Here is a 23,250-nt window from a genome sequence, read left to right on the forward strand (position 1 = left end):
GAAAGAAAGAAAGAAAGAAAGAGAAAGAAAAGAAAGAAAGAAAGAAGGAAAGAAAGAAAGAGAAAGAAAGAAAGAAAGAAAGAAAGAAAGAAAGAAAGAAAGAAAGAAGGAAAGAAAGAAGGAAAGAAAGAGAAAGAAAGAAAGAAAGAAAGAAAGAAAGAAAGAAAGAAAGAAAGAAAGAAAGAAAGAAAGAAAGAAAGAAAGAAAGAAAGAAAGAAAGAAAGAAAAAAAAGAAAACAACCCCTTTTTAGAAAACTTTAATACAAAAGCGGAAGCTCTGATGACAGACTCTGGCTTGGAATTCTTATAAATCTTATAGTAAATTATACTTAAATTTAGCATACCTTTTCTCCCATAGACACGCCTCCCGATGTAATGATCACATCAGCACGGCTGATACCCTCATTCAGTGCATTCAGTAAATCATCTGGGCTACAGGAAAGAAGAAGTAAGCAGATTAGTAGCACGCAGCTACTATGAGTTACAGTGTAAGCATCTCTGTGCACAGATATACGTGTATATACACACACACGCTTTAAAAAGGAAACCCAACTAGGATAATACTGAGATCTTATCCTTCTGAAGCCTCCATTCATGAAGCTCTATTCAACTCAAGAACTGCAGCTGTATTAAGCAGACACTGTACAGGTTGCCCTCTTTCTATCTAAGAGCTCTGTATAATGAATGGAGGGATGACATAGGTTGGGACTGAAGAACACCAATAAAATCTATAAAGGCATGCCATTTGCACAGCTGGTAGCAATACAAATTATGATTTAGGTCAACTGACAGGTCTCTGCAGAGGGACCTGACCCATGGAAATTACTGTCCACCAAGCAGGCTGCAGTACTACCTAACTTATTTGATGTGTGTAAAAATGGGGGTAACTCTGTAGCATAAACCATACAAGAAGGCTGAAGGAAACCAAGAAGATGTTAAATGTGTACTCTGCATTTAACATTTGTGAACTGACCAGAAGCTAACCTATTGCTAGGACTTTTTGTCATGTTCCTTCAAAAGCATCAAATAGCACAGATCCTGAAATTAGTTTTTTATGAGAGGCTATTCCTTATGCGAATGCTGTTCAAAGAACTGGCAGTAATACTAATGAATGTACAAAGGAATTAATCTGGAATATGGGATCTCAGTTAGTTATTACATTACAATTACAAAAATACATTTATGTGTTATCAAGTCTTCTCAGGCTGCAAATGGCATGTATGCTATACTTAGTTAACATCTGCCATATGTCAGTACAAAATAGAATCACCTTTCGGATACTGAACTGGAAACAGAAAAGTCAAAAATAGTGTGTAAGATCTGGTTGACCTTTCAGAGAGCCTAATAAAATGTGTGTTCCAAAAGGTTTCAGACAGAGGAAGCCTTTCCTCTGAGCATCTCGTCTTTGCCTGGGGCTTGCTAAAATATGATTTATGCTGTACTTAGCATATCTTTGTGCTGCGTGCACAACATTTGATGTGATGCAAGGACAACTCCCTCACTGAGTAGATAACTCAAGTGCATGCAAACATACACACTCCTCATCTATTCACCAGAGAACTCATAAACTTTTTCCACCTCAGTTGTCTTACAGGCAGAAAGACTTCAGAGCCCCTTCTCCACCATTTCCAATGAGTGATGCAGCATTCTGGTTGGCATCACACGTTGTGATTACGCTGCACAGCTTTTCTATGTAAAAGGGATGCTCTGAAAGTAATGCCTCCTATTTTATGACATCAGCCCACAATTACAGAAGCTGATGATTGTAATATGGCAGTAGGGTTTGAAACTTCCCACCAATATTCTGTTACATTTTATTGCTGTGAGACAGATGGCAACAGAGGGACAGTCTGACTAAATAGCGTCTAACATGGGAATGAATCAAAGGTCTGGCACTGAATTCCTCCATTTGGAAAAAAATGGCACCCACTGACATTCACTGATGCTTGCTGAACATCTGTGGAGCCCAAGCAGTAGATGTGAGCACATTAAGGTGGTGGGCAGCGTGTTTCAGCAGTGGTGGCAGTAACAGTGGGTCACCTCTGCTGGTGCAGATTTTGAGGAGCAGAGCATGCAGGCTTTTGTTCATCACTGCTGAAAATGCATAGCTAATGGTAGAGACTGTGTTGAACAAGAGTGTTTTGTAGCTTAGAATCTGCTCTATCAAAGAGCGTTATTGTTCTCTTTGTACCTGTTGAAGTTTCCATGAAAATAAATAGGAGACCTTACTTTTGGAGCAAGCTATGTATGTATGTATCCAGTCCTTAGGTATATTTCTTTGTAAGAGGTAGGCAACAAGCTACAGTAGAAGGAAAGGCATATTACTAGTGCTATAGTGTTGGCTGTAATCAGTCAGCTATAATGAAATACTGCCATTTTTCTAAAGGAAGGAGTGACTATACAGATTGTGGCATGACTCCAGGATTTGTGTAAGGTGTTAAATGGCAAGCTGTTTTAAGTTTCTGCATATCTTGGATGCTCTAACTAGCCTATAAATTAATGGTTGAACTCCATTTTCTTTGGGAGAAACACAGAACATACAGACACAAACACAGCTATCTTCTTCTTTGTTCTTTATGAAGCAGAAACATTTTCTCAGATGCCCTTTCTGAAATTTCAGGATCATTTTATCCAAAACCAGTACAAGTCTTCACTAGTTATCAAAGGAAATAAGAAAAAACAAGTCTGTTGCTGGCTACTGTTGGTGTCCTCTTCAGAACCAATTGTTTCATACTGATGGTCTAAGAAGGACTCTATGTAGTAAGATATGGCTTAAGATTATTATAGAGTTTGTAATAGAAAAGGTCTCTCAATATCTGAGTCTTCTTTAATCCTTGCCAATGATGGTGCAGGCTGGTATGCTCCAGGGAACACACATTCTTTATACAGGCGGATATAGTCCTTCCGTAAACACATTGACAGCTAGATACTCATGGCATTAGTCTTAGGCTAAGACTGTTTTAAGTGTAGTTTCCTCACTACATTGTGATGCAGGTGAGAATCTTATCTGGAGTTTGCTCCAGGCTGTTTCATTTGATCTTGCTTAATTGCTTAAAGGTTATTCATAGGAAGCAAGACCACTTGTTTGAGGAGGTCCTAATTCTGAAGTATGAAGCGTACTTGCTTTTGGTTGTGGTTTGAGAACAGTGGAAGGAACAGTATAAAGCAAACAAGTCTATATTTAACTGCTGTTAAATAGAATGGAAGTGCTCCAATTTATATACTGAATTTATACTGAATTATACATTTATAATATATAAAATTACTTACCAAAGGAAGAAACTAAAACAGTATAAGCCCAATCTCAGATCAGGTGAAGGCTTTGTTTATGAGAGTAGCATACCACTGGAGTAGTTTATCATAGGGTTTTTTTTTTATTACATGCCATGTAAAAGTTGAACATTATTGGACTTTTTTTTTTTTTGGCATTTCCAGTAGAATGTCCCATATAGTAGATCTCCTTCTTTACCACATGTGAAATGTGAAAAACATTTCTAAAATCTACTGCTACTTCCAACCTACAGCACTGTATATCCTCTTTAGTTTGTTGCAAATTCAACTGGATTCCTCCAAATGAATGATAAGATAGGAATATTACAATAAACTGAATGATTATGCTAGTTTGGTGGGGTTTTTTGTTTGTTTGTTTTTGGTTTTATTCCATAAAAGACATACACAGAATTTCATCCCTTGTCTTTGCAAGAGGCATCTCTCTTTTTCTGTATTTGGAATAGTTTTGTCACTTAAGTCTCTTGAACCTTCTTTATATTTTACTTGAGGCTGGTATTTTCACTTCCTCTGCAGTTAAAAATACAAGACACTCTCTTGAGTGGAGTAATCTTCAGTCAACAAAGTAGCAAACATTTTCTTTGCATTAGTAGAGTTAATGGAGAGAGTTATTGTTCAAATTGCACACTAACACATATCTGATAATCAGATAAAAAGATCTTCTCATTTCATTCGTTGCATAAAAAATGAGCAGCTTTCCATTTGGATTGACATGGAAATGAAATAAACTGAAGACTATTAACTTCTGGAAGAACAGAAAAAATAATTTTGGTATCTGAGCATAACAGGACAAGATTGTTCTAATGGGCTTGTGACAAATCACCACGAAGCTGAGAAGTAAACTCACTATTTGAGAAGGTACAAATCAGAAGTTCTCTTCTGAAACCCTGGCCATTTCTAGGGCCAGGATACTGAATTAACTAGACTGATGGTCTAATTTACTACAATAAATCCTTAAAAATGTCTTCTGAAAGTGCTATTATTGTATTTTTTATTCCCCATGGACAGGACTGTAACAGGTGCTCAAATATAATGGTGAATGCCTAAATCAGTGTAAAGGAGATTTGATGGGAAGTCTCATTTCCAGATGGCAAAATTCTTGTTTCATTTGGTGATTTTCAAAGTCAGAGTGACACTGTGCAAGAGAAGACTGTGCACTTCTCTAACGTGATGGAATTGATTTAAGAAACTATGCTCTGTGTGCTTCAGATTACATCCCAGCATCTTCTGTAAATACAACGAAGAAAATTGTTCTATAAGGATGACACGCAGTTTATGAAACTATTCATTACAGGTACATAAGTACAAACCCAAACTGTCTCTCAAAAAAGGAAGAAATCTCCATTTAGAGCAGATTGTGTCTGCACAAGTATATGAGTATTGTGTGTAGGCTGCTCTGAAAGTAATGCCTCCTATTTCTTTTCATGGAAACTACAAAGATAAAAAGAGCACAATAACACTACTTGATAGAGCAAATTCTCAGCTAGAAAATACTACTTTTCAACTACTTACCACCATTACCTATGCATGTTTGCCAGCAATAAACAAGAGCCTGCATGCTGTCCTCATAAAAATCTGCATGGCCATCCAGAATGCAGCTTCTCTAACTGTGCTCACATCCACTGCTTGGTCTCCACAGATGTTCAGCAAGCTTCAATGAATGTCAATGGGTGCCATCTTTTTCCAGATGGGGAATTAATTGCAACACATTTGCCTCATCCACACTTCCATGTCAGACACCATTTGGTCAGACTGCCCCTCTGCTGCCATCTGTTTCACAGCAATAAAATGTAACAGAATATTGGTGGGAAATTTCAACCTCTACTGCTATACCACCAACATCTGCCTCTGACATAATTGGGCCAACATCATAAAATAGGAGGCATTACTTTCAGAGCAGCCCTCATACACACATTTTTGAAGCTGCAGGCATAAAGATTTACATAAAAAGTCCATGTACTATTAAATATATCTTAATACTCTCCACTAATTGTGTCAGTTGATAAACAGACCTTCTATTTTACCACCCCGATTTCCTGCCCTCTTTATTCAGTTTTATATAGCAGAATGAATAGTACAATGTGGAAATTAGTTAGAGGGTATCTGTTATAGTGGCAGCAGCATGTGTAGAATCTGGTAAGTATATACATGACATCACAGTTGACATGCCACTTGGTTTAATTAATTTGAAGAGAGCTTTTGGAGGCTAGTGGTGTACCAGAATAGGAACACCTTCTATGTTCATGACAAATTCTGATTATCAAAGCTAGTTTGTGGAAAACCGTTATGAAGCACTTGGGTACTGAGCTGTCACTGAATTCAAAAGATACACGAGAGCTTAAGAGGTGGAACAAGACAATGATACAAGCCTCATTAAAAAAGACATCAACCATATACAAGATTTTCTTCCTTTCTATCAGAAAATAACTACAGTACAGTCAGGACGAAGGAATTCTGTTTTAAGTGCCATTCTGAAGTACCCTAAATTAAAGTATAATTTTCTCTTTCAAATAAAATCTATGCTGTTAATTCATTTCTGTTGATCCCGTTGTTGCACTTTATTCTCATTAATTATAAATCTGTCAACCTCTTCTTGTGATAGAACCCTTAACACCAGCAGTTTGAGACAAGTGCAATTAAACTGTTCATTTTTATCATTTAATTTAGAAAACAAATGAGCAAGAAATGATGAGCTGCATCACCTACCACTCTGCTGTAAATGTATGAAAACTGCAAAACTGAACCAGGGCAATTAGTTAGTACTGACTTAGCAAGCCACTGTGACAGTGGAGAATCTGTAGTTCACTGCTGATTTCCAGGACCATTTCCACCAAGTTCTGGCCACAGTAATCTCATTCTTTCAAAACAACCTTATTATCTGACAGTCACTTCCAGTCCTTGTAGTTTGCTATGTACAGCTATTGTAGTTGGATGATTAATAGGAATACTTCTGATAGTCATACTCTTCTGTACATCAGCCCAGGTTTTTATAAATCCAGATCTTTTGGAAAAGTCTACTTGCTAAATAGACGCATGCAACCTTAAAACACGGTGCCTTATACATATATTGAGTGGACATGCAAAAAGATGCATGCACCATAACGCACCATGATGCATGCAGAAGTGTTTTATTGTGATTACTAAGGCAGAGCTTTTTTTTTTTTTTTACTTTCCTACTGTTTTATTTCATTTGAAAGCATCTTATACATTTCAATAATGTGATGAAACAATCACCTCTTTAAACATGACTTCTCACAGATGCAGAGAACCTAGAGATTTCTGCACACAGAATGAAAGCAGAAGTGCTAGCAGTGGCTCTACACCAATCATGCTGAAGACGTAAGTAGATCAACTGCTCCTCTACAGCAGCTGACCACAAACTTCAAAAGTCCATGTGCCATCTGCATACCAGAGTTTAGCATATTCTGGTCATGTCCATGTGAAATAGTGGCTTGTGTTAGTTTTGCATCTCTTGAGATTTCTTTTCTGTTAAACAGATCTCTGAGAAGACAAAATTATTTAACAATGATACAAGAACTGCTAGAAATTCTTTTTGTGTGCAAAGATCCCAATAAAGTTTCTACTTTTATATCAGGAAAAAAAAAAAACAGAAGAAACACCTCCAAAACAACAAAGAATTTAACAAATGAAAAAAAGCCATTGTACTTGGAGATCTCATCAAGCTCAATGTCATTTCTGTTTGAGGAAACAGAGGATATAGATTTGATCCTTTATGATTAACTCATTTCTCTTCTTGCGCTCATTCACTTGAGGTGACAGATTTGAAAATGAACAGATGGAGGCAGCTGGGCATAAAGACAAAATCTGTTACCCACTTCTCACCTCATGGCTCAGAATATTTTACATACCAGTAATTTGCAGGATGCAGAACAGTGAATAGATGGCATATTAGGTTTAGCCAGCTAAAGCCAACTTCTGTAGAGTATATTTTGAATGTAACAGGAATTCTGTGTTTTGACTAGTATGGCTTTCCAAAGTAGAAGCTGATCCAACTTTGATGATGTATGTAAGAACATATGGGAACTCTTCTTGAACTGTATTTGTTTCAAAATTTTCTACTGTATTCCATCATATTCTCATAACATTTCTTCCTTCTACCTTCTGTGGTATTTCTCTGGAACACTTTGGGCAGATGCAAAATGTTCTTCCTAAGAATACAGGCCAGCTTGTTAGGAAAGCTGGAATCATTACTATAGTGTTCGGCTTGTTTAACGTGACTATGAAAGTTTTATTATCTAACAGCAACATAAAAGAACCTTTTTTCTTTTTACTGTTCCTCTAATTGATGCTGCTGTAAATAAGAATACTATTTCCCAGAATTATCTTTTTCATGTTCACATTTATGAACTCAAAAAGACTTTGATTAGAAGTGTTGAACTACTTTATTGAAGTTACCATGAGATCTGTCTAATACTTTTATTTATCTGGGTGACAATGTACTTTACTCCACTGCTTTTGTGGATTGTTTCAGAAGGCTCCCAGTCATATATATGACAGAATGACAAAAGACCAGAGACGTTAGAAATAGGAGTGAGGACATAACAGGAAAAGGTCCCATATTGCAGAAGCCATGTGCTTATGCACTGTGAAGCACATTTCTACATGAAAGCATTACATCATTGATGGCTGGATCTGTATTACATTTGTCTGCTGCTTGTGTATATTCATCTGCAAACACTTGTGAACTACAGTGATATTTTTCATTAAGACTGAAAGAAAAGGAACAAATTTTTGACAGTAGGTGCTGGTCTTCAGGTGCCATGGCACTGTACTAGCCAGAAAGCACTTTGGTGCTGCTGCTGGTAGAGTGCTGTCTTGGAGTAAATTAAAATGTTAAAAGATTCCATTTTTTTTAGGGCAACTGGTTCTGGATATTTCATTCCCCAGTGTCAGAAGACAAAAACATGATGCTTAGGTGTTCATAGCAGTACCAGTATTCACCCTAACTCCAGGGTAGTGTGTTAAGAAAGAGTCTGAGAACTGCTGGTTTCCATTAATTAATAAGTTATTCCTGGCTATTTTATTAGCTGAGGATAATGAACCTTAGAGATTCAATTCCAATACTTACCAGAAATTTCTGGGAAGTTGAATGCGATTTCAATACTAAAGATAGTAACTTATATTTTATCTTCTTTTTCAGTCTATATGGATTCACTGACAAGTTTTTACTTTTGGAAAGTGGAAAATATTCAGCAATTTAGTCAGGCTGAAATAATGTGACTGGAGATTACACTGCACAATACAGTAATCAATGCCAAAGACATTGCTCATCAGTAGATACGACTCTAGATATTCACTTGTGACTCTGAATACAGTTTTGCAGTTATTTCTCAGAGCAGTCATGAAATATATGAATTTGCTTATGCAGACATATCTGACACATGGTGTCGTGGCATAGTTATCGTGGAATTTCTTACCTTATTACCATTTTGATTTTGCTTCAATTTTAAGTAAGAGTACAAGAGCTAAATTAATCCTCACTGTAGATTAGAGTAATTGCCCTTGAACTACAGTAGGCACGACTCTTTCTATAGGTAGAAAAGCAGTCCCTAAAGGCAGTGCCTCAAAATGAAGGTTTTCTCTGAAAAGCACTGCCTTTTACAGAATCATAACTTAGTCATGTGGAAAAATGTCTGTCTTTAGGAGAAAACTGACCCGGAACCCACAGGCCAGGGACAACATAAAAGGGCCTTTTAAAAGTTTTCCTTGTCATCAGCTGTCTTAAAACAAATACCTTTTTTTAAAGAAATGTTATATGAAGTATGACAGTTATTTTTGTACACTAAAACATACAAATCTTAAAAGACGAGTAAAATATAGCTTATTAGATCTAAGCAGAAAGAAGGAACAGAAGAAAGACTTATCTTGCTTCACATGAACTGTTTTTTTTGACCGCTGTTGATCAACAGAAGAAACTACAACTTCATTTCTATCTGTAGTACTTGGCTATATTCCTTCAAGCACAAAGATGTTTTTCATGTAAGACAATGCCCACAGTGTTTTCTCCTGCTTCAGAAACAGGAGCATTTTTTTTGTTGGCTCCTGCTACAAGTAGCAGGGCTTTACTCTATGGGCTCTATTTTTTTTTGGTATTTGGCCTAGCACAGCTTAGAGGAATGCAAAGACTCATTTAGTACGTGCCCTCTAGATAGGCTGTTAGTAATGATATGTGATCAGGATTGTATAAGGAATTTCTAGTTTACCAGCTACTGTTAGACTCCAGCGTCCAAGCCACTTCTGATAAGGGCAGACATGTTCTACACATTAACTTAAAATATTTTAAAGATATAGGTGCTTGTAAGCTAATTGCAGTTAAGTTTTTGGGATATGCAGAACACAGCACAAGGTGCTAGCGAGCTGTTCTTTATAGTCAATTTAATGAGGAAGATCTAGATAGACAATATGATTTCACACAACCAACCAACTGCTAAACAAGAATGAGACTTTTGAAAGCTAAGGCTATGACAGATTGATTCAGTAATGAGTACAGAAATTTGTTTTTACAGTATGCAAAGCAAATGTTAAGATATAATTTACTCCTGCAACCTTTTCTTATAAAAAACAGGATAATTAACCTCAGTGAGAATCCTCACATGCCTGAAATTTTCAGTTATTAGCCTTCAATAGGCTTTTCATTACTTTTCTGCCCATTTGTAATTCCTACATGAATCAAACCATAAAATCTATTTTTACATTTTTGTTAATGGAGAAAATTACAGATGTTTACTCTCCCTTTGGCTTATCTGTGATAGGAGATAAGATTCTGTAAATTAATTGGCATTATTAAGTCAGCCCCTTAATAAGACTTAGTATATAACTTTGTAGTGGACTGTTTAGAAATTTCTCGGACATTCCAGTTAGCCTGCTCTAGAGATGATCAGCATGGTAATGGAAAAATAAGCATGCAGAAAAATAAGTAATGAAGAGTCGGAACAGTGACTTCTCTAGAGTTGTACTCCACTATAGCTGCAAGCAGTTTTATTGCTAATTTGCTCTGTTTTGAAGGATAAAGTGTCTCCTACTACTGATGAGTAATGTAAACATTCTTGCTATTAACAGAAATTTAATTCTATCAGCACTGATATGCTGGTGCATAAACATTTAGTGGACGGAATCAAATAGCACTTGCTCCTCTATGGCAACCATTGGTAAAATCTGTGCTCAAAGCTCTGCACTGACAGACACTTAGACGAGCCTGCCTGTGAGCATGCATGTGCCTCCACATCCCAAGTGTTTTAAAAACGGTGCTCACCAATCTGGTAGGCCTGTCTCCGCAGTGTTCTGGAAGCTCTGTGTCCCTTCTTCTTTAAAAACATCTGGCTTCCTGAGGGTAAAGGAAGCAGAAGGGGTATAATAAAGAGCCTGGGAAGGAGATAGGCTCCTGGGGTGAAAGTAACGCTCTCTGCCCAGCTGTGTCCCCCTTGGTAGCTCTGAATACTCAAAACAATCATGGGAAATACTTCATCCCTGTGAAGCCAGCCAACACAGAGAAAAGGTTATAAGGGACCACAGTTCTGTGATAGTTTGGACAGGCTTCTCACATGGATGAAGAGTGAAGTTACGGGAAAGTTAGAGTCTATTGGGTATCCCAACACTGTAGTTCATCTCCTTGCAGAAGCTATGGAGAAACTTCTTTACTATTGACTTCCAGGCAAAACAAAATGAAGCATTAAAGAGCCTGACATTTAGGAAGGAGGACCATAGATAATGGGAGAAGGGCCCTATTAAAATATTTTACTTGGACCTGCTTAAAATGGAAAACAGGGTAAAGAAAATTTGGGGCAAATAGAAATCTAAAGTACTTTGTGGTATATTAAATTACAATGCAGAGAGCTTTCTGGCTTCCTATTCTGGAAAATGGTCTCAGGGCATATTAAACGTCACTTTTCGACTACAAAGGTAAAGGGCTGTATTTATCCTATTTTTACATTTTCATGGTCAGTAGGGATGCCACTTCATTAATGAGAAGCTCCATATCCAGTTACTCTACTCCATGAGGCAGGATTAGAAAAAAATATACCAAATTGAAAAAGTTACAGGACTTTTAAAAAATATAGTTAGGACTACATTTAAAACAATTAATGTTTTGCTATAAGTTTCTATTCTTATGAAATCGGCATTTCCTTTTACATATACCTCTTCCAAGTCAGTTTCACTGGGAAGAAATCAATTTTAGGTGCCTGAAATACATGTTCTATACCCTTTGGATAACAGACAAGTACTTTTATATTCTCTAGGCAGTAAAGGACTTTGATATTTCTCTAATTGTCTCAAAATATTAGACAATTACATGTAAAATGTAAAAAAAAAAAAATTGACATGACGATTTATGTATGTCAGTATTAAAAAATGAAAATAAAATGTTCAAGGTTGAAATGCACTCAGTGATGAAAAGTCATTGTGCAAACCCCAAGCCCTTTCTTCTTTTCAGCAGACTGGAGCCTTAAAAATGTCCCCCAGGCCCCATCTCAGGCTCAGCTGATCGGGCACATAGAAGCTGCAGTCTATCATTTCAAAAATAACATTTGTGCACACAAAGATCCTGTCTGATGGATGGATGTGAGGACAAGACTGGGCCAATATGATTGTGCTATGTTATACTGTTAAGGATACGGACTGACATTATTAACATGGAGTCTGAAATCCTCTTTTTCACCTTTGTAAGTCCATGCCTGGTTTTTCCTCATAGGTCATCACAGAAAGGGTCTGTTGGATCAGATGCTTACTAAAGTTGTTTGACAGTCATGGAAAAATATTAAAAGCATTCAGGTTATAATATTAGTTGTCAGTCTCTTTCTGTCAGATTTCCTAAGATAGCCATTTTCTGAAATGGCTTCAGTTCAGCATTTGTTCATCTATTCATTGTCAGAGAACAAAGTCAGTCTTTCATTCTCAGTATAGGGTCACTGTGTCTCAGGAAGTGATATACAGAAGACTTTCATAGGCAATCCCAGCTTTAATCATCATTATGGAAAGCAGTTTCAAACATCATGAAATTTTTCTGGCAAGCTGTGAAATCTAAATAATACTTGAGTTGTCACAATGATCTTCTACAAGAAGGTCAGCTGACACTACAGATGCACCCAAGTGACGCAGTGAATTATAACTGGTTTTATTTTTCTCCAGTAAGTACAGTTCCAAGTTCTTTCAACTGCAAATACAGGAGGACTTTTACTGTATTTTGTCCTCTTTATCTATGTGTTGTCCAGTGTCATGTTTTACTGTTGGCTTGTGACTCTAGAAAAGCTAATTGAGAAAGAAGCCCAGGACTTTGTTGTGGACAATTGCAAGAATGACACACAGTTTTGCACTAGCCTAGCACTAGTCATTTCTACAGTGTAAATTTCACTTTGCGTCACACGATGTAGTTTCCTACCAGTAAGGAAGATTCCCTGGGCTCACAATACCCACTTTATGAAGCTCTTTTTTCACTTATGGTTTGGCTCAGATGCTACTTTGTGCTTCCAGATTCCAATATGTGAATTAGATGAGATTACTTGTTACATATGACGAAGTATCTGAGGTTTGCCGTACTGATTATTGAGATTTGTGACAGACATTAAATGTTTATGCTTGAAAAAACAGAATATTCTTTTGACAGATGAAAGAGTGGACCTTGCTCTCTGAACTACCTTCAAACCACTAGTCAACATCCCTAGATTCATTAGGCTATGACCACACTTCATAACACCATCATTTGAGCAGATCTAGAACTCAAGCCAATTCAGCAAAAAAATATATTACAATACTTGACTTACTTCCTTTTCTATAACAGACCTTTCATTGCAGTCCATTGTTAAATCAAATTAAGAATTATAACATTATACTTCAGTTCAAAGCGTATTTGACTGTACCCAAGAAGGACATTAAGCTGGTGCAGAGAAGAGGCTAGGATACTGTGTCTGAATTCATTCTGCATATAACTCATATTCTAACTCATATAATGATATATGTCAAGTCGATATTACACGGAAAATTTTAGAACAGTTTCCCTCTCTTTTCCCCCTGACTCCAGATGTTCCATCTGAATTATAATGCTGGTAATTACATGCAACCCACACAACTAGAAAAGACTTAAACCTCTTTATGGATGACAGATACAAAATTCAAGCAGACTCAAGCAGACTATATTCTTGAATGAGTCAGGTCTTAGTTCCCTTCCAAAACACGAAGATACTCTTTCAAAGACTGTATTTTGGAATATCATATAATAATATCAGAGCAAGAAAGGTGATTTTCAAGGAGTTTACCTGTCACTTAGGAGCTCTGTGTCAACTAACATATCACAAAAGAGAGGTATATAAATGAGAAAACAATCACTTCTAATGTAGACGAGCTCTCATATGCCAATTTATCACACAATATAAAAGAAAAAACACTGCTGATTTTATAATTGTTCGGATCAGTTTCTAAAGCAACTGAGTAGATAAAATGAATTTCCCATTATTTCTCTTCTGAAGATAGATTTTCTTCCTATCTCCATTGTGCAATCACAAGCTCATAAATGAAAATGTGGCTGGAAGCAGCTAATGTTATTAATGTGTCTCTGAGAAAAGATGATAAGCAAATTCAGAAACAGAGAAAAGAATGCAGAGAAGGGAAAAATGAACTCAAACAAAGGTAAAAACATATGAGGAAACTGAATTCATTACAAATGTCATCAAAATTCTTTGGCAAATTTAGTAAAATGAGCCTCTCATTGAAAGAAAACTGTCAAAAATGGAAGATGGCTTTCTAAACTACAGGCCCACTCTATAGCAGGTTTTACTATGGCTAAACATTACAGTTCTAAATAAACAATGGACACAAATACCAGAAATGAAAGCGGCAGACATGAAAATATCCTGATCATTGGTTAGTAGAGCTCTACAGCTCAGAACTGAGACGAACACTTGTTTTTATCAATAGTTTCCACAGAACCAAATAATTTCAGAAACTATAAGCCAAGGGAATGAAATTAGAAGCCTTTTTTGACCTGATCTTGCTACATGAGACAACGGACAAAAGTACATTAGGGTGTCAGTTTTAACTGGTCAGCTGATCAGTAACTTCTGTAACTTTTAGCAAGTTATTCTGTGATTCAGACAAAGACGCAAGGCATGGCACAAAAACAACATCAGAAGGGTCCTCCCTTCTTTGACTTTGCATATATTTTTTGCTTTCGGAGTAGTTCAGTGGGAATATCTCCCATTTCAACCTCAGAGATGTGTGTTCTTCAGACAGCTTGGTTTTCATGTGTTAAGACCACAGACAGAGAAAATGGCCTTTAGACAGCTTCAGCTATGTAACATAGCTTAGGCTATGTTACATATAAACCTATTTTCCAGGTTTGTTCTCTTCTCTTATTGGTTGCAAAGATATCACAATTTTAACTGCAGATTTTATCTGTGTGTTTTAGACTTGTGTTTTTAATTTTAAATACTGAGCCCTATGTACAATTTATGAGAATGGAAACAGTGACAATCTTAGGAACTGTTAAAATGGTTAACAGTTAAAGCATACCGGTTTCAATCAGAAATACAAAACATGGAAGTGCGACTTGAGTGGCCAGTTTGAAACATAAGAACATACAATTAAGATGGAAAGACAATTTAACATTGAACATAACTAACTATTCTGCAGCCACCTGCAGAAGTACCATACTCCTCCATCCTTTCACATTCCCTGCTGTAATGTGTTCATGTGTATCACAATCTTGAGTTTTGAAGCAGCTGTCAACTGTGTTCACACCTCATCTGGATGTGCTGTTTTCTTAAATAAATATCTCTGAGTGATTCATATGCTGAAATGACACATAGAAATACTTACCTCTAACTTTATCTTTGCAAAACAATCCTCATGCTTAAGTACTAGCTTCTTATATATGACTGACAGAATTTCCAACTTTGTCAGAAAATTGACCTGTTATGGCAATAATAATACTCAACTATGCTTGCTATTAGCTTCAGTCAATGCTTACAGCGTACAGGAAGTGCTGCTCTCTGTAAAATGTAAAAATTTACTCAATGTAAAATGTAAAAGCAAAAAGAAGTAGAAAAAAGTGCTAAAAATATAAGCCTCAACAATGAAATATGAGAAAGGGGGAAATATATAGCAGTGAGGACTTTGAAGAAAGTATTACAAGTTTTTAATTTTCCCTTCTTGGGAAGTTTATAGTCTGCTAGTGTTTTTACTACATTTGTTCTGTAGGTATATCAGGTATAGAGTCTTCCTCTTTTTCACTCTCTATTCACATATGTAAATATGTACAAAATAAACTGCACATATACATGAGCACACGCAAACATATATGATCTATGGTTTAACTCCAGTAAACCATTTAACAGACACTAAAGGCTTGTTCATCTTTTCCACAGACATGCTAACCAAAAAATCAAAATTGTATCCTTCATAAGATCTCTTTGTAAGTCCCTTGCATTTTTCAAGTGCTATGGTACTACGTCAGAGCAGTCGTGTTAGTCAGAAAGATATATACTGAAATATCCACACAGACATCACTCTCTCAGTATCTTTACTATCTAATGAAATAACATTATACTAGTTATCAAACTTATTTATATAATCAGATTTTCCATTTGACTGCAGATGCGTTTTGATGTAAATTTATGAACTAGATATGCTGGTTTGAGAAAGAAAGGTGAAAGACTTGTAACGTCCTTGTATCAGGTGGTGAGGATCCTTCACTAAGTCAACAGTAACAAATTCTTCTTTCAAAACTTACTACAAATTACAAAATCACTCTAGAATTGGAGGCTCACTACTTCTATTCTCTGAACTAAAAATAACTATCTCTGTAGAAATGACCCCCCAGGCATGAAACTGAAAGCTTAAAAAGAATCTTATTACCTTTTGTAGAGTCATAGAATGGCCTGGGTTGAAAAGGGCCTCAAAGATCATCTAGTTTCAACCCTCTGCCGTGGATAGGGTCACCAACCACTAGACCAGACTGCCCAGAGCCACATCCAGTCTGGCCTTGAATGCATCCAGGGATGGGGCATCCACAACCTCCAGGCAACCTGTTCCAGTGCGTTACCACCCTCTGAGTAAAAAAGGTCCTCCTAACATCTAACCTAAATCTCCCCTGTCTCAGTTTAAAACTGTTCCCCCTTGTCCTATCACTATCCACCCTTGTAAACATTCGTTCCCCGCCTGCCTATATGCTCCCTTTAAGTATTGGAAGGCCACAGTGAGGTGTCCCTGGAGCCTTCTCTTCTCCAAGCTAAACAATCCCAGTTCCCTCAACCTTTCTTCATAGGACAGGTGCTCCAGCCCTCTGATCATCTTAGTGGTCCTCCTCTGGACCACACCACACAGCTTAGTGTCATCTGCAAACTTGCTGAGAGTATACTTGATCTCACTGTTGATGTCATTAATGAAGACACTGGTCCCAGCACTGACCCCTGAGGGACACCACTCATCACTGATGTCCATCTGGACATTGAGTCATGGACCACCACTCTCTGGGTATGATCTTGCAACCTGTTCCTCATTCACTGAATGGTCCACCCATCAAATTCATATCATTCCAATTTGGAGAGAAGGATGTTGTGAGGGACCGTGTCAAAGGTTCTATCAGGCCAGAGAAACAAGTGTTGTCTGGATGCAGAGGTAGAATCCAGAAGAGTTTGCTTCCCCTAAGATCACAAGAATCACTGCGGTTGTTGTGTCACATTTTGTATACAAAGACTTCAAATACAACTGCATTTCCTGAAGCCATCATTCAGGTTGGTTCAGATATCGTAAAATCACACACCGCTTGGCCCATTCATATACTTCCTGTTAAGCTAATGATGTGCATTATGGAAGACTGGTTTTGAAAAAAGCTGTTCCCCAGCAGTAACTTTGTCTCCCTGCTTGGGAATTCTGTCATCAGTCAAGGTGAGATGTGGGCGCTGAGATTCAACTTTTTTTTTTTTCTGATCTGGCCTTACTTCTAATCGTACACAAGGAATAACCTATTTCTGCAAGTGGAGATGAACTTGAACAACTCCCTACTCTGCTGGTTTGGGTTTGATAATCACAAAGAGAAACAAGAAAGCCAGTTCAAAGCCTTTGAGGCTCAACAAATTGAGGAAATAGGTTATGAAGAGAAACTCAAGCCACGGATGACAGGCACTGCACAATCTTGCAAAGAACAAAAGATGAACATTTCAATCACTTATTCTACAACTGTAACAGAAGATATGACTTTACTACCAGTGAGAAAAAAGGTGCAATCACTGTCAGATGAACAGAAAAGCTAATCACAGGGTATTACTCTATGGCAATCAAAACAAAGAGACCAGTAAAGGGAAAAAAAAAAAAAAAAAAAAAAAGAGTCCTTTAAAAACTTTGACTTATGTGTGGAAATGTTCAGGAGTAAGCTAGTAAGTCTCAACATTTGACAAAAAATTATTCCTTAAATTAATTTTGGCCTGGAAAATAAACTTTGAGAGAAGTCTTCTTTCTCCCTTTATTGGATCAGGAAAAAGTATAGTTCCTGTAGAAATGTCTCCACAGAGGTGGGTTTTCACAACTACTAAATACAGTGCTCGTGATGGCACTGCAGCAATAAAATTAATTTGCAGCTGTGATAGATAAACGGAAGGCAAAACAAGATAAATGACATCCAATAAAAAAATATCAAATTATTATTCTTAATATTTCTTAATGAAAAGAGTAAAATGTCTCCTCCAAGATATGCACTGATGCAACTCAGTGATACTTAAAATGAGTGACAGTTTCTCTGGTATATTTTTTCTCCACAGATGCCATAAAGTGAATCACATGAATAAGAAGTGACATCCTTACTAACATATTGTACTTACTTATCTCCCACAATTCCCAAGTTGATTGTTGGATAGCCATGTTCTTGGATAGTAGCTAGGAGAGTTGAGCGGTTACTGTCTCGAATCTTTCCTGGCAAGAGATCATCTTCGGGATTCAGTAGCTAGAAAACCAGAAATGCTATTAGTCAATCTCCTCAGAATATTGTTTCTTTAAATGAATGAGAATTTTCTTCTTCAAATTGAACAGGACATTGTCAGACAGATGTCGTAACATATGTGCAAAAAGTGATCTAGTGAAATTAAATTAATAAGATGTGTAATGTCCTTATAAAGTATAATTCTCCATTTTCCTTAGTCAGTTTCTATTGGTCCATGTCCGCAAAACCTGCTTTCTCTTTATGGTTACTAATCTTCTAATCTTAAACAGTATATATCAAAACAAAACTTGAAGTGTCCAAGTTATTCCCTGTACTTACACGGTTTTACAGGAACCTCAGTGATGTTCTTATCCAGATTTAAAAGTATTAAAAGAAAATTTGAAGTTCATCTTCTACTTTATAATGAAGATGTAATTCAAATTGGATTGGAAAATAGAAACTACAGCTTTGTTCTTATATGAGTATTTTGGAAGTTCTACTACAAAACATACATTTGTAAACATGCATTTTACATACATTAGGAATTCTTTTGTAGAACATAGGGAGACAATATAATATTGACAGAAGGTCAATAAGAGAATAAACAAAAGTGGGGAATGGTTGTTTTGATGCTTTGGCTAATAGAGTTTGTCTGAACTTCAACATGGGCTATAAATAATGAAAATATTAAGATACAATACTGCAGAAGGGCATTTGTAGTATCATTCCGTTTTCAGAGACAAGTTACCTGCTATTTACACAACAGTTACGGAGGAGTGCTGCCCAAAAGAAATTACTCTTCCAGTCATGACTGGCAGTATAAATTATAGCCCTGAGTATCCCAAAGGATCTCCTCCCTGGTTGGCAAGAGGAAAGCAGCTGGCACAAGGCTGGATGCATTACCAAAATTTTGGCAAATACAGTGTGGGAGATTTGTGAGAGAGCAAGAACCTATGATCCTGTGGGGAAGGAAACACAACGGGCTTCATACTTCATGTCGGCATGAACTGAGTTGTGTCAGCATGAGTTACGATAGCACAAAAAGCCAGTCTACTTGGAAATAGGGTGGAAATCATTATCCAAAATAGTATTCCTCTTCTGCTTAAGGTAAGAAATATTCAGGCCTTGATTCTAAAGTTATTTTTATTACCTCATTCCCTGTTGACATGACTGCAACCACTGGAAACTTGTTAACTTCTACTTCGGTTACTCCAACGGTAGCTAAGAGACCAATCTCAGATGGACCCATGTGAGTTCCTTTAGCCAGCACACATTCACCTCTTTTAATGTCATGTCCTATAGGTCTGAAAATAATAGCACAGAGAAAATGAAAAACAGAATGAGACCGAAAGCATCTTTCCTTGATCGGTCTGGCTTCAGGTGAGAAGTGTTCAAGGATGATCATTAGTCAGATTGTCAAAATGTCAGTAGTACTTAAGGCTAAACAGTGACTGTAAAAATCACCACCAGCCCTTCTTTCCTTACAGATATTTTACTGTTTATGAAGCAGGCTGTTTACAGACCTGATATCTTGGCCTGGTCGAGCTTGTACCAGGATTCGAACTTCTAACTCTTCAGTGCCCTATAAAAACAAGGAGATCATGTAAGGTCAGCAGGGTTATTCAAACAAGATTAATCAGTTTTGATATCTCAGATTTCTAGGCAGCTCACAGTACTCATTGCACTGAGACCTTATGATTTAAGTATCATTATTTTCTTGATCTGTGCAACAATAGGTGTTAAAGCTAAAAAAGTTTATAAGAAGTTCATCTTTGATGAGCTCAGCAGGGAAGGACCAACATTGAATGCATAGTTTTACCTGCCTTTTTTATGACCCCTATGTTTATATACGTTTATGTTGTAATGTCCTATGTTTGTTGATCTGGTCTACCAAGTGGTTTCTTTCAGCCAACCTTATATCAAAGATGGCATTTCTAAAAGAGCACTTGATGGACAAAATGCCACTACATCCACAAAAGGTAGGGAGAAGATACAATCTCTAACTGTTTCAAGATCTTCATGTAGATCTTTGTAGTGGAAACATCTATTTGAAAGCTTTGTACTTACCAGAAAGAGGCCTATTCATCATGCTTATTTACAGTTAACAGGAGAGTGTCCTGAAAAGTCTGATGCCTACTTTAATATTTCTGTTCACTTTTCCAGAATTTCAATGGTTTAGTGTTTCATTCAGTGTCAATAAATGGTATGTGACCTATATCATTAATATTTAATTTATAAACCTGCAAATGGTTTTATGATAAATATATTCAAATTTAAGATTGTGCCAGCTTGTCAGTAGCACTGAATCTACAAGTACTTAAGCAGGCACAGGTTGTATTTCTACATTATGATGCAGTATTTCATACCGCAAGTTCCTCAAATTTACAAATCAGACACTAGTCTTACAATGGAAACAAGATGAGTCATTGCCATTTGGAATACTATTTCTTGCAGGGAGACCATCTTGTATCGGACACTTGGATTTGCTTTCTTTTCTTAAAGGTAATATAGACTGTATTTTCTGAGTTCAAAGCAAATGCCTCAGAGCTTTAAAGAAAAAGCCCAAAGTTAAGGGTAACATGCTGTTATAAACTATGTTTCTGTTCGTATATTGTGAAAATAGGTAAATTTAAACCCCTGAAAACCAGGAAATGAAGAACAACACTGAGAAAAGTTCTTATTTATTACTTTACCATATCTAAGATACACTGTCAACACAAATTCTGTTTTTTAAATACCTGTCCCTCCTGTTTCAGAGAAAAGACTGATTTTGGCAGCTAGTGTCCAAAATGACTGCGCTAGAGCCCAAGACACTCCCTTATATCTCCCTTATCTCTGTCTGAATCTATAAAAGACCATTTAGGCTCGTGATGAAAATCTGCAAGAAAAGTTAGTCTAATAATTATTTTATTTTTCAGGACACCGGGGATGGTTGGTCAGATGTGAATTTTCCATAGCTTTGATAACATTTTAAAAATAGCTAGGCAGTTTCTAGGGAATCAACACAAGTGCCACTGATACATTTGAGTAACAGAAAAAGTCCTCCTTAGGGTCCCTGGATTATAGGAAACAAGGAAAAAAAAGATGCTTTTGAGAAATTTAGCAATCCCAGGTTTGGAAAGCATCTTGGCAAGGTACGACTGTAGACAACTGGGTGATGTGCAGAGAGTGTTATTTGTGGAACTGATGAATGTCCCAGAATGCTTTATAAATACAAGATAATTTATGGTTGCTAGAAGTAGGGACTACACAAAGATATGACATTATGTTGAGAATATCTCATGTTTGGTGTGGATCAGTCAGTATTGCTCGTGCTGTAAAATAATATATTCTGAATGATGTCTGAATGGTTTACTGAATGATAGCTGTTAACAGTCAGCATACTGATGTTCAGTCTCAGTGCAGGATCTCCTGTTTCACGGATCACTTTAACCTCCTTTTTTTCAAGGAGGTGACATAAAAACTCAAAGAAAAAAGGGTTTAGAAATGCTCTTGCAAGGACTAATTTCTCAATGATGGTGCTTCTGGCAAACTGATGAGAATTTTTCTTCCTGCTGAATAGATATTATTCATTTCAGGCCTGTGACTTCGACAGCCATTTGGGGAATCCCTGCCATGGTGTTTAAGTACTGCTATCACAACTAGAGGTCAAAGAGCTACTTTTAAAAGTACTCTGTCTTTTCAGAAGAACATTTCTCAGATGTGAGAGATTTCGTTTCAGTTAAATCCCAGCCTTGAAGAAGCTCTTAACAGTAAAAAGAAAAGCATTCTTCAAATATGTAGCCAGCCAGGCATAAAAAAGGGAGATGAAAATAACATGTTAACTAATGGGTACTAACTACAGGATCAGCAGAGCAGCATATTCAAGGAAAAACAAAAATTGAAGGATTCTACTCAAAGGCAGGAAAAGGACAGTGAAGTTGGCTGACCATTTGCTGTGAGATAGAGTTTATGCACATAGCCATATAATCTGTTCCCACATGCAGAGCACACACTCGGGAACAGTGGAATCTAGGATGACAGTCATCCAAGGACGAAGTAGGAAATAACATGTTATAATGTATACTGCTATGCAATGCGATAATATTGTCATGATAAGGTGGGCAATGGCCACAAGCAAAACATCTTCAGTAAAGGAAATCTAATTATTAACAAGTGGTAAAGTCAGTGACATATTTTACAAGAAAATACAATTTACACATACACATCTGAAACCTCACAGCGGGACTGACGCAAGAAATTCTGTTAGGAAGAAGGCCAGACTAGACAGCTTGCAGACTTCATCAGATGTAAAAATCTATGTATTTACAGTAAGAAGGCATGAAAAAAAGTAAATGAGAATATGTTTCAGTGTTTGCTGTCTTCCTCAGCTGTAAATGCTAGAATTCATGTGCTTACACGCCAGCTCCATCTGCAATGCTAGCATGTAGCTATGCTGAAGTGGAGCAGCTTGTCAGAACAGCAGCAGAGCAAAGGCTGATACGAGCAGAGAACCACGCACACATTTCATTCCAAAACTGAACGTGGAATTTGTGTAAAGAAGAGACATCTACTTGCTGGTAAAACTGTCAGATGATGGCAAACATGACAATAGTGTCCTGAAATCACAGCTGGCTAAGTGAAGGTAATGTTTCAGAAGGAGTTCTCCAAACACATGGAAAGGGAGAAGAATATTTAGGTAGTCTAAGGCAAACTGGAATACAGTTGTCTATAGACATTGCCCGTGCTCCATCAAAAAAAGACATTTTGCTTTGTTAAGACAACTGTGTGTACACAATTAGTGCTATAGTACCATGATGTCAGAGGTGGACGTTGGTGGTAGGGCAATAGAGGTTGAACTTTCCCACCAATATCCTGTTACACTTTATTGCTGCAAAAGATAGCAGCAGAGGGGCAGTCTGACCAAATGTGTCTGACATGGAAATGTGGATGAGGCAAAGGTGTTGCATTGAATTCCTCCATTTGGAAAAAAATGGCACCCACTGACATTCACTGACACTTGCTGAAAACTTATGGAGACCAGCACCATGAGGTAG

General features: G+C 37.0%; 1 protein-coding gene and 1 long non-coding RNA gene across 34 annotated transcripts in view; one reads left to right on the forward strand and one right to left on the reverse strand.

Annotated features, from left to right (window-relative positions):
• Positions 1–23,250, forward strand: part of LOC121110844 — a 62,320-nt gene that overhangs the window by 33,957 nt on the left and 5,113 nt on the right. Inside the window, exon 3 of one of the 2 annotated variants that reach the window (XR_005860226.2) lies at positions 6,547–6,627. The exons of the other annotated variant lie outside the window; for it this stretch is intronic. This is a non-coding gene — a long non-coding RNA (uncharacterized LOC121110844). The remainder of the gene's footprint in view (positions 1–6,546; positions 6,628–23,250) is intronic. 2 annotated transcript variants of the gene reach the window in all.
• Positions 1–23,250, reverse strand: part of GPHN (gephyrin) — a 266,028-nt gene that overhangs the window by 8,019 nt on the left and 234,759 nt on the right. For 18 of the 32 annotated variants that reach the window (XM_040701116.2, XM_015287536.4, XM_040701114.2 and 15 more), the window contains 5 exons: positions 19,738–19,796; positions 19,365–19,518; positions 18,117–18,238; positions 10,562–10,633; positions 345–432 (listed from right to left, as the gene is read on the reverse strand). In XM_040701116.2, coding sequence (XP_040557050.1) covers positions 345–432; positions 10,562–10,633; positions 18,117–18,238; positions 19,365–19,518; positions 19,738–19,796 — 495 coding nt within the window. The remainder of the gene's footprint in view (positions 1–344; positions 433–10,561; positions 10,634–18,116; positions 18,239–19,364; positions 19,519–19,737; positions 19,797–23,250) is intronic. The other 14 variants (NM_001031549.3, XM_015287544.4, XM_040701117.2 and 11 more) reach the window with 1 other exon arrangement.

Source organism: Gallus gallus, chromosome 5 (assembly GCF_016699485.2).
Source record: "Gallus gallus isolate bGalGal1 chromosome 5, bGalGal1.mat.broiler.GRCg7b, whole genome shotgun sequence".
NCBI lineage: Eukaryota > Metazoa > Chordata > Aves > Galliformes > Phasianidae > Gallus > Gallus gallus.